The 12,511-nt window shown below is 43.4% G+C and overlaps 1 protein-coding gene across 2 annotated transcripts in view; it reads left to right on the forward strand.

Moving 5' to 3' along the window:
- inpp5a (inositol polyphosphate-5-phosphatase A) overlaps positions 1-12,511 on the forward strand; it is a 155,333-nt gene that overhangs the window by 94,323 nt on the left and 48,499 nt on the right. For both annotated transcript variants that reach the window (XM_082556407.1, XM_082556408.1), the window contains 3 exons: positions 11-114; positions 7,875-7,927; positions 8,738-8,857. In XM_082556407.1, the coding sequence (XP_082412533.1) occupies positions 11-114; positions 7,875-7,927; positions 8,738-8,857 (277 nt within the window). The remainder of the gene's footprint in view (positions 1-10; positions 115-7,874; positions 7,928-8,737; positions 8,858-12,511) is intronic.

Here is a 12,511-nt window from a genome sequence, read left to right on the forward strand (position 1 = left end):
TCCTCTTCAGCCAAGAAATTTAGAAAGGTGGTCGGGAAGGAAACCTGCTCAGAGACACTAGAAAGCACACCCACACTGGAGAAGGCGAAGTTTCCACAGGACTACTTTCCCGAGGTGGGTTTTGTAATAAACACACACGATTGGCTGACAGCCTTCTCCCGAGATGCCGGCTGACAGATGTTTTATTTACAGTGGAAGGTTATGTGTGCTCAAAATGTGTATTTCTTGATGTATTAAATCCCACTCATTGTTATGTACTGTATATACATCAATTTGTTGCATTTTTAATGCATATCCAATACAGACCTGAATATTCATATATTTAGTTTGCTTATTTCCTTTGCAGTTTTTATAGCTTTTTGTTTTTCCAGTCAGATTTCTCCCCTACTTCAGGGAAACCCAGTTGACTGATCTAAAGACAAATCAGCACAAAGAATTCAAAGAGAAAAAGTCCTTGTTGTGTTTCCCGTGTCCCGTGGAGCAGTTCCCTGCTCACGCCGCCTGTGTTCAGTTTTCTGGTTTCGATGTGCGGTGCGCCGTCAGACGGGAGCTGGGCGCCGAGCATATCTGTGCTGATATAGTAATAAAGAGCACGACCGCCCGTGTGTCATCCCCGCACTCCCCACTCATCTGTCAACCATGCTCCGACGGCCGCCTCCGCGAATATATGCAAAACAGATGGATACGGCCCCCTTCACACACTTCCCCCCAATTTCCGTCTCTTTCACACACTGCAGGACCCCCCCCCCCACTCCCTCCAACCCCCTTCAACCCACCCACCTATCTGCCTACCCTTAGCCACCCTAGACACACACACATACTTACATACCTAAACAACTTCAGTTTTTTTCTCTCTCCCGTTCCAGAGATGATCTAAAACCAATTACACTGATTGAGGCGCAAAGCCATTTAAAATGATTGCAGCGAAGCATTGTTCTGCATTTAACAGGACAAGCAAAGAAAACCGGCACAACAGAGCTGGCACGGCGTATGCTGAGAAGGATGATGGGAGTGATGTAGAGAGAAAAGAAGTGTGTGTGTATGCATGCGTATGTGCCGTGTAGGTAGGTGTGTGCGTGTGTCTGTGGCGGGGGGGGGGGGGGGTGTACAGATGAGAAAAGTTTTGCCTGGTGATTTATGCCTCTTTCCCGGCTGGGATATGAATCTGGGATGATGCTCCAGAGAGCAGCACTCCAGATAATGTTAGCCCATTTAAAAAGAGCAGATTTGTGTAGTCTATCAGGGTCGCAGAGTATTTTTTTTTCTCCCCCCTGTCCCCCCCTCCGTGCCTGCCTCCCTCCTCCGGCCCCTCCGTAGTGAGAAATTGGTTGTTATCATAGATCACAGATACTGCTCAAACCTCTTATGAAAGATGAATTAATTTCACTAATGCTTTAATGCAAAGCTCTCACGGGGGAGGCAGACTGGTGATAACCCCTGCCTCGTCCCCGCTTCCTCCGCTCGTGATTTATGCCCTCTTTTAGTAGATGAAACCGCCTAGATTTGCCATCCATCTGCAGCTTTGAGGAATCCTATTACACGGGGATCTTGGACCGGACAGGACGCCACACACAGGGAGTCCAAAACCAGTTGCTTCGGTCCTTTTTTTGGGGGGGGGGGGGATAACGATAGGTGTGTGTGGAGTAGGTCTTGTGAGAGATGTGGGAGTGCATCATTAAAAGTCATCAAAAAGGACACAGGGGGCAGGTGTCTCGAATCCTCTGGGGAAGGTGTTCGAGTGACAGCACGCCGCTCAGGTTGGCCGCAGAGACAGATGTGCGCTTTCCTCAGCTTGTGGCTTACCTTTACTGTCCCCCATTAATAATGTGTCACAGCTGGTGACATCATGGCGGGAGTGTGGAGTGTTTGTGTTAGTTTAAAGCAAAATGCCATTCATGGCATCCCACCCATGAATCCATCTCTACATTCAGGGTTCTGTGTGAGAGGCACTGCGGCTAGTTTTCTTCCTTTCTTCCAGTCATTAAAGAAAAAAGTTAAAATGACAAAAACATAAAGCAGAAAACAACATATATAAAATTTAATATCATTTTTCATTTTGTATAATTTTTTTGTCACTAATTAATCAACTTACTTCTTCAATCTGATCTACGCCATTATAAAAAAAATAATAAGTAGTAAGTGTGTGAATAAATTATACAATTATATAATAGTTGATCTGTCTCTGATGCTCAGTGCTAGAGGCTTTGATTATACCCTTTTAGAGGGTGTTTGTTTTAAGCTGCTTTTGCAGCCATATCATTTTAACACCTTGATGTGATATGCCTGCAGCCCACGTATAGTTTAGCTTGTCCTCAAAAACCTAAGGCATGCAATTTCGATTGCTTTTTATAGAGCTGAAATTGCACAAGCATTTTTACACAAGCAGACCAAGCAGAGCCAATAGCCAGAAAAGTGGCTCAGACCTCACGGAGTTGATATCCAGCCCAACATTGTCTTTTTTTTCCTCGATAATCTTACTTATTACTCACTTAACCTAAATCACGCCCTGCTTTCAGCTCTGAAAGGCATCATAAAGTTCTGAAGTTACTCACTTTCACACTTTCTGTTCGATTCCCATTTAAGTGGCGGCCTCTCCATATGCAAAGCGTCGTTTCTTTCCGTAAATCCCGCCCTGAATTATAGCTGTGTTTGTGCGTTGGGGGGAGTGAAGCGGGGACGTTAATTGAAATGCTGAATAAGAAGGAAGTGGACAAAATTGCAGATGCTATTTCTTCCAAAAGGTCGCGGTGATGGATTTGGCGGCTTGTCCCCCCCTCCCCCGTTATTCCGTCAATCTCCTTGCCCCCCTCCCCCCGGTGGGATTAATGTATTTATTTGTGTGGTGCGGTAATACACGCCTCCAAAAACCATTGCATCATAAGGATTTGTCATTGCCTTATATAAATAAAGTATACGACCCAGACCTTAATGTGCCCTTGCTATTGATTGTTTTACACAACAGTAAAGAGAAGGGGGTGAAAAAAGAGAAAGGATGAAAATAGGCGGCAGGCTGTAGATCAATATCCGTATGAGTTTGTATTTGTTGTTTGGCACCGTGAGCGTGTCCATTAAAGCGCTGACTTTTCATACCCTTTTAGTGCCCCCTGTAGCACGCTGCGATACGGGGCTGCGATTACGTTCAAGTTCTGCCCTCGCTGAAAGTTAACTTGCTTCTCTCCTTATGATTTAAACGCCACGCGTGATTCATAGATGTGATGTGTACGTTAAGGAGATGAAGTCATTTAAACTGGCATTGCCTGTAAAACGCTCTGTGGCATTTATCACCAGACAAGACACCTGTGACACAGATGCTGTTCTCTGTGACAGGCGTGATCCATGAGACTGCAAGGAGCTCATAAACGAGGGGCTAATGCCGAAATGAGAGCCAAATTGAAGCTTTTTTAACTTTTTACATGTTTTTGGGACATAGATAGCAGTGCTTTGCGATCCTACAAATATTTGGTATCAATCCAATACCAAGTAAATACAGTGCAAGTGTTCCAGACACCGATACTTTTAACCTATAAAGGCAGCTTATGTAGGGAAGAGCAGCGTGTCATGATTCATGAGAAGAATCATCACCAGTTTGCGAAATTCTGAAGACATACTAATGACCAGTAAATCACTGCGATTTGTATTTTTTGCAATAATTAGTTAAAAGAACAAAATGCATCTTCCTGCATTTTTTAAATTTCAGTGTTTTTACTGCTGCATGTAGCGAAAGAGAGCAACTCCCTCTGTAGTTCTGGTGCAGCTTTATCAAAGCATACACACTCGTACACAATGTCTTCATGTACTGTCCTGTCATGTAAACCGGCCCTCTGCCATTGGATACCCCCCACCCCGCGCCGTATGATGGAATAAAGATAAATGTGACTGTCTACAGGGGCTCAAATCAATCAGCGTTTGTGTGTATTACTTATTACTCACAGTGCATTTCTGTCATGAGGCTTTTGTGTCACCCCCTCCGCTCTCTGTCCTGCACTCTTCTTTGCCCCGCCTTCTTTCTGAACATAACCCGACATAGTATTATTTACTGGGGGGGCTGAAGTATAAGAAAGGTCAAAAAAATCAAAGGGGACTGACCGGGAAGCAGTGGCAGGAGGGTGTTTTAGGTAGTACTGTGTGTGTGTGTGTGTGTGTGTGTGTGTGTGTGTGTGTGTGTGTGTGTGTGCTGACTGTGTCACATGTGACATTTTATATCAGCATATTTTTCCATGGTCGTAGTTTTGAGTGAATCCCACACTTTCTCTTCCACCCCCACTGTTTATTTTTTTTTCTGTTCGTGCGTTCGCACAAACAGTTTGTCTGTACTCTGCCGAGCATCCACAGATGTGACCCCCACCCCACCTCTCCCCACCCCACCGTCGTAGCCACCGTTCATCACTGTCACGGGCGGAGACGCCATCGTTGACCTGTGGAAGGTCGGCCAATGTCACCGCGAGCCTCGCGACCTTTTGCGGTCGCCCTTCGACTCCCACTATCAACCTCCCCTTCAGTGGCTACAGCAGCCATATCTGATATTTAATATTTTCACATGCGACCTGTTCTGCAAGCATGTCTTTAAAAAAGGGGAAAAAAGAACTCTTAGTAAAACTCTTAAACTTTTAGGAAAAGCATTTTTGTGTTTGTGTGTGTGTGTGGAGGAGACAGGGAGGCGTGATGATGATGATGATGTCTCAGCACATGATTAAATGGGGGCCGGACAGCATCTGTGTCATCATCTCCGCTCCAATATCAGCTGTCGCAGCCAAAGCGTGATGTCATCATGTCAGCCCATAGGCCGAGCACCGTTTTCTTCTTCCGCGCTCTGATTGATTTTGTGAGATAATCACTTCACTCGGACTCCTGCTACAAAAAAATCACTCGTATTGTGTGAAATAAAGAGATGATGATTTTATTATTATTATTATTTTAAACTTTGCAGTGATGCTTTTAAAGCATGCACTCTGATAGTTGTCTATGTTCGCGCCCTCGTGCGCGTCGTGAGTGTGTTTATAAGCGAGCGATGGAGCAGGGGGTCAATCAGTCATATGTGGAGGAAATGGGGCAATCTGGGGCCGGGTGTCAAGAAAGTGATGGATTTTAATGCTGCGATTGTAGTTAATGGCTCTTTAAATTAAATCGAGATTAAACGTCTCTGGCGGCAGTCAGTGCTCGTACGGGTCCTGAGCAAGTCCACCCTCCACCCCCACCGCCACCGCCACCTCTCGCTCTTCATCTTGTCCCTACTCATCCTCTCATACTCTTAATACTTTCTTTCCTCAACTTTACATTGATAAACATTTGCAGCATGTTAATGGATTTAACGTGCAACAAACTAATGTGTTATTCAGAGTGCATTTTTGTGTGTGACTACATAAGCCTTATTGCTTCTGTTTGCTTCTGTTTATCTTTTTAATATAGTCATTAAGTTAAAAAATATAGGTATATTTTGAAGTGCGAGGCCAATCGGTTTTGCTACAGCATGATCTGTTTACATATGCTCCTCTCAAAGTCACAATTTCGGGGGACAGCAAGTTATAATTGGGTCCATACATCCTGCCAAGGCACTATGGATTAATTCAAGTATGCTAATGTAATTCAATTTGATACAGTTAATCTTATACTAATGCAGATTGAAGGATGTGAGGCGCAATCAAATACCTCTTAGGCTTTTAATTTGCATCTGAGCTTTTTAAATAAAATTAGTCAATTTGTAATTATGTGACCTGGCCCGTAATTAGTTTATTTATCACTGCAGTTAACTCCCCATTAGGGGTATCACACACAGAGAGAGAGAGGCAGGAAAAAAGAGAGAGGTTATGAGAAAGAGGCTTATTTATTCAGAATGAGAACACTCGCAACATCAATTTGTCTCTCATTTAATAACCAGCTTCATGGTGAATCATGTGCTGTTTGAAAAAGATCATGTGCTGTTTGATCATGTGCTGTTTGAGAAAGATGCAGCTGTTTGATCAGATCCCACAAGCCTGATCTGATCAAACAGCTGCACGGTGGATGTCTGCACTGCAGCTGTCACCTGGTGTCTCCCAGCATCTTTTTCCATAGAGCTACTCGCGCCACCGTTCTCTGGTCGTTCTCACTTAAAATGATGAATCTAGATAGAAACGTATGCTTCGTGTTACTTTCTGCCGCGATGTCTTCTTCACCGTTCGACCAAAAACTTCAGCTGGTTAGGATGGTCAAAATCCATTTTTCTGCTTCTTGTAAAAACTTCCTTGACCAGCTCACTCAATAAAAGCCTGTCAGGATCACTGAGTGTTCAGGCTGAGGTGAGCTAGGTTAAAACCCACCTCGCGCTGCCAGCTTCTTAAAGAGCTTTCCTAAATGTAGACGTTTCAACATTAACTGAGTGTAAAAACAGACTGATAGCATTCCACTTTCTTTCTTTTATGGCGTTGAATGTTTCAGGTTGACTGACCAAGTCCTCCATATTCATAAGAATGTTGATGTACAATATAAGTATGAATCTTCATGTGGTTGTTTTTTTGGTTAGTTTTAATAAAGCATGTTGAATCTTGTTTGCATTGAACATGCAGTGCTTTGATTTTAATTTTGTAGGCAGTGGATTCTGACTGAAGCCATTTATTCATATTTATTAGGGTTGGGGGGGGAAAATATAGACAGAATAGTGTTGCAATATTTTCTGTTGCAATATTGTGTCGATAAGGGAACACCAAATATCGATATTTTATTACATAAATTAAAATACTTTGTAAAATACTGAACATTCTGAAATAATGTTAGCCGAGCAAACTTACATTAAAATGACTCAAACAAAAACCAAATGCTGAATTCTGGGAGCCAGAATTGTGATATAACATTAATATAACATAAAAGTTATAAATCAGTTTCTAACTTTTATGCAATGTGTTTTTGAGACTGTTCATTTCTTTCTAAGTGAGCAAACTCAAAAATTCAGGATTGAATCAAATCATAATTTCCTCCACTGTAATTGCCAACTTGACCCCATTCAATCACAGACTGATCTCAGACTGACTCCACCTTTAGTCCTAATGTTTTTCTGAAAATGATTGTTCAAATCTGGAAAAGGTTGCCAAGCAGGTATGAAATGGATTGACTGGTATACACAGGTGAAAGACAATGGCCATTTATTATTGGCTTAATTTAATGTTTTGGCTTGTCAAGCTCTTTTTTCCTGTTTTCTGAATTTTACTTATAACAAAGCATCAATTTGTTTTTATTTGAAAACTGATGATGGAAAACTTAAACACATAAAAAAAGGTATAACTATGGTAACAGTATAGTATATGGTCCCAGTTAAAATGATTCGGAGATCTGACTAAGATGCCTCTCGGGTGAGATGTTCTGGGCATGTCTACAAGGAGAAGGAAAGATCATATCTCTCGGCTGGCCTGGGAACGCCTTGCTGTTCTCGGGTGAGCTCGAGGGGGTGGCTCGGGAAAGGGAGGTGCTCAGGCTGTTGCCCCCAGTGACCCAGCCCCAGATTATTGGAAGAGGATGGATGGATGGATGGATGTTCCTAGTGAAATGTAGTGGAGTGTTTGCTACAATACACTTACGTTCCGCCACTGTTCATCCATTAACTCTGATGTTTAAATGTGTATTTATAGAGTCATTAACAGCCCGTTTCCATACAGTAACTTAGGCAGTTTAATTGCCTTAAAAGCTCACAATTCAGGAATTTTTTAATGAAATGTGTCTGTCTGTCTAAATTGAACTGCAGAGTTTCGAGCAGTGCTGAAAAATGCAAACCAGAAATTCTGCTCCCAGATGATGGACATTGCTACTTGACTGTGAAACATTTGAGTCTATAGCTTTCATTTGTCTCGTGGTAAATCCTCGCCACTGTCAATTGTCATGCTAAATTGAGTCTCTCTGTTCTGCAGTGCAAGTGGTCCAGAAAGGGATTCATCAGAACTCGATGGGCCATGGCTGACTGGTGAGTTTTATTAATAGGTCCCCACAATGACACATCCCACCTCATCACTGTTCAACCTTGAATCATTACAAGTGTATCGCTGTGATTAGAGATGAATATCTAGCCACGTCAGTCACGTCTGACTTCACCCTGGAGCTGCAGGGAGTCTTGCTCTGTGAGGTTATCATAGACAGCGCACCCAGACGGAGAGAGCGACTCACATAGCCGAATCCTCTCCGGACAGCGCGCTGCAGAAGTAAGCAGGGATTCGATTAGACGTAATCACGTTACTCGAGCAGTTGCGTATGACAGATGACAAAAAACATTACATGCAATTGAACCTGTACGGGATGAATACCATCGCTGCTTCCAGCGTGCAGAGCTAGGGAATGGGGGGAGGAGTAGGTGGCTGAGGGGTGGAAGATGGGGATTGTAATCTAATAGAGGGATGACATGAGAACTAAAGAGCTGAAACGGTAAGCATTTAATAGGAGCGTGACGTTTGACAAGAGCGGCAAAGAGAGAGAGGCTGGTGAAGAATGGGAGATCAGATCGGACACAGTCAAAGCTACAGATGTATTCATTTGTTCAGGATGTCACTGCAGAATAAAGCCCGTGGGATAAGATCAATTCCTCTGAGTTGCCCTGCCAAGCCCCATGCTAACAAAAAAACCACCCAGATAGGATCTGCAGGGAGGTGTTCATCGCTGTCTTGTTTTTCTCTGAGAGAACAAAATGAAAGATGGCAGATTAGAGTTTGTGGCTGTATTCTTATGCATATGTGTGCTAGAAACATCAGTGATCGCTCACAATGTGACCTTTCTCCATCAGTGCCTTTGATCTGGTCAACATCCACCTTTTCCATGATGCTTCCAACCTTGTGGCCTGGGAGAAAAGCCCATCAGAGTACTCTGGGACCAGGCAGAAGGCACTGGCCTACGTTTTAGACAGGTACAGTAGATGTTGGTCACCAGCTTTTTTACTTTAGTCTTAGATCAAATTCTGCAGATATCAAGGTAGATTTACTCTATTTATAACCCAACATTTCTGTTTCTGTAAAGCAGGAAGACGTATGATATCCACACATTTTTTAGATAATCTGCAAAACAAGTTCCTTCATTATACACGATGTTTACACTCTTTATCTGTAAAACTGAGACGGACTACAAAGATTTAAGAAATGTTTTTTTTAACTAATAAAGTCTTTTTTTCCTGAACAACAGAAATTGCATATCTGCATTGAGGTAGCAGCTGATAGTCACAAATCCCATTTCTCTGTTGCATGGCAAAAACCTGTATTGATATTGTAATCAAGGCTTAGACTGAGCAAGAGAGGTGTGGAGAAGGTTTTTGGTGGGATTCAGTCTTAGACCAGTGGGATTACATCTGTCTGTGGAAATAGGGCTTCTCACTATACGGTCTGTGAACTCCCAAGTCTCCTTTATCTGTTCTTTTTTTGTCCCTCACTCTAAATCTTTCTTACTTTCCAGCATTTTCTGTTATTTTACTTTAGTTTTTGGTAGTGTAATCTTACACTTACCTCTGTCGTTTTTCTACCATCAGAGAAAATGAAGCAAGCATTTGTCAGTACACCATTTGTGAACACTGCTTTGGTCCTGAGAAATAAATATATAAAATATACTGTGACATGTAATATCATCACTGGCATTACAACAAAAGTCCTGGCTAACTGAACAGAACTGAATATCCCCCCGACACACACATCAAGAGAAAATACCCTTTCCTGCATTTCCTCAAAAGACCACACGAGACTAATCTAGAAGGAGTCATTCTCCATAGACTGCTGTGTTAACTTTAAAGTGGATAAACATGCCTAATTTTTCACTTGATTAGAACTAATACAATGTACACACTGTACGCTGTATTAAGGCTTAAAGTTATGTATTATTAGAGGCACGGCTGCTTTGAGTGACAGGTGGTATCACCTCTGCTAATCTGAGTCATTGAACTGAATATTTTAGCTGTGTTTGCAGTCTTGGTGACTTTTGGAACATTTTTTGTTTAACTGTCCTTTTTGGTGACTGAATTTATATGATTATTTTACTCATTTGGAACTGATTAGCATGTATTTATGTCTGTGTGATGCTCTAATATAAACTACCCCTTTGCTAACCTATGCTGTTAGCATTAGGTTATAATTTAGCAATCTGCCCTGTTGTCAAAATGTAGTCACTGCAAAAAGTAAGATGGCAGCCGTCCATATCGCAGGATAATGCTAACTCACCGTGTCAAAATGAAAGTTAGCAAAGCAGTGGGTTACTCTGTCCATCTTTTAACTACAGACTATGTTGGCCAAACAGGATGTAGTACTTTTAGCTGCTGTCTTATTGCTCAGGACCTGCTGGGCAATAAGACAGAGGCACATCTGCAAACTTTCCATTTAACTGGGTTTCAGTTAAATTTAATGTCATTTTTCCTACTGCAGTTGTCTGTGACCGCCTGGCCTTTTGCTGGATGTTCATTTCTATTTCTATACTGGACATCGTATTATATAGCAGGCACATTGCCATGTCATTTATACAGTGGTGGCTCTAACACGAGCGAGGCTACGTTAGTTTAACGGTTTTAATTATTCTAGCTGGAGTTTTCATGGTCATGGTACGGGTTTCTACCCTCTGATCTAAGTGAAGTCCGCGTCTGTACAAACAGACCATGATTTCCATTCATAGGCTACGCTAATGTAATTTATGGGACATGCATTTGCAGCACTGTGGGATGATGGAGTGCACAGTGGTAGCCCTGCTCCGTACCTGGCCATGCTAACACAGAATAAAAGGCTAATACCCACCAGGCAGCAGGTGACCTCTCATTCAGCTTGCATAAGAATGCACGACACGCCTCCCCACCTCCTCCACTTTGGATAACTACATGCATAAATATATCGGTGGCATACATTACAAACAGGCTTTCTGATGGGCCTGAATTACGAGGCACTTAATAAATTCTTCTCTGCAAGGTCATATTTTACCTTTACTTCATTTTTGATTTGATGAAAGAATGTGCTGCCTTTAATGGACAGGGAAGTGGCAGTGTTTCAGCAGCTTTTGCAGTTTTTTATTACATCTTAACGCACCTGGATTTACCGACATAATCACGTTTCCAAAGCACCTCTGTTTCTGCTCTGTTGTGTTTGATAGTGTTTCCTCTACTTTCATTGTGCTATTTCCCCCCAGTTGATTTATTTTGAAAGGGCCTCCTGTAAACACACCTAAACAGCAGCGAGAGTCTTAGCTGGGTGGCTGAAGGGATTGAATAGAAACTGTGCTGGCGTGAGTGGCAGTTTCCACGCTCCCTCCTTCTAATTCCCCTTGTGTTGGAGGATGGTAACCTTGTTGTTACTTCTGGGCCATATCATTTAAAGGTTCTTCTTTCGGCAGGGGTGGGGATGAGGGGTGAGTGGTGTGAGGCAAGGTGGTGGTGGTGATGAGGAGGTCGTTATATGTTCCAGCTCCCCTGGTATTCCTTGCTAGCGATACAGGGGTGGGATATTGATGTGGGGGGGCCATCGCGCCTCACTCACTCACTTTAGGGTGAAGCCTTCGGGCGCAGATCCGGAGCACCGGAGTGAGAAAAAGCTAGCAGTGCAGAGGGAAGGGAGGAGGAGCACAAAGGGTGCCTGGGCTCTGTAAAGGGCAGTGAATAATGGGTCGGTCCTTTCACAGAGGCTGCTAACCTTTTGGCAGCCACCAGCAAACTCCATTCTCCTCCGTCGATCTGGGAGGACAATGTGCCCGGGCCGGGCTTTGAATGAAGCGCTACCACCAACAGTGTTCCCATTCAGTGGCTGGTTGGGAACCATCTTTTTGGCTATTGTCCTAACTCTGACTCCTACCCCCAGAAGCGGAGCAGGAAAAGGAACGGGGAATATCTAAAGCCAGAGTTCCCCCTCCCTCTCTCTTCTCTCTCCTCTCTGGGCTCTAATCTCTCATTGCGGGATGGGATAAGATTGGGGAGGGTTGGAGCTGCTGAACACACCACCAGCTGAGATCCTCACAGCAGTCTACACTGGAGCCTGCACGCACGGCAGCGCTGCGGGGACAGAGCTCTGCTGCCGAGCATCAAACTTCAGCCTGCACCTTATCTGGAGCTCATGCCTAATAATGCAGCTTACAGCCCATTGAGAACACATCTGATAAGCCTTTTCCTCTGTGGCCCTTTTAACTGCTAAATAGTGTTTATCTCCAAAGTGCTTCAAGGCCTCGGGGGAACAATGCTGAGAAGGAACAACGTTTAGCCAGCCAGACCTCACTATTGAGTCACATCAGAAAGAAAAAAAGGGGAAAAAAAGCACAGTTCCATAGCCTGGGCTGATGTGAGGGCCGCTTCCATGGGAGAACAGCAAAGGCTCTGCTTGAAACGTACCCTCGCTCCCTTTCCTGCCCTTTGAAAGTGCCCATGTGTGTTCCAAGCTGCATGAAGTGACACTCGGGTACGCTTGATGTGGAAAGTTCATTGTTTCCCATTTATGTTATGGTTGAGTTGTTTGTGTGCGCACAAGCAGTTTTTTAAAGAGTAGTTTAACTGGGCATTTTCATAATGTTAAATGAACTCCCATTAGCTGCTAGATTGTACAGATATCAGCTT

The sequence above is a fragment of the Aulonocara stuartgranti genome, assembly GCF_965226115.1.
Source record: "Aulonocara stuartgranti genome assembly, chromosome: 13".
NCBI classification, from domain to species: domain Eukaryota; kingdom Metazoa; phylum Chordata; class Actinopteri; order Cichliformes; family Cichlidae; genus Aulonocara; species Aulonocara stuartgranti.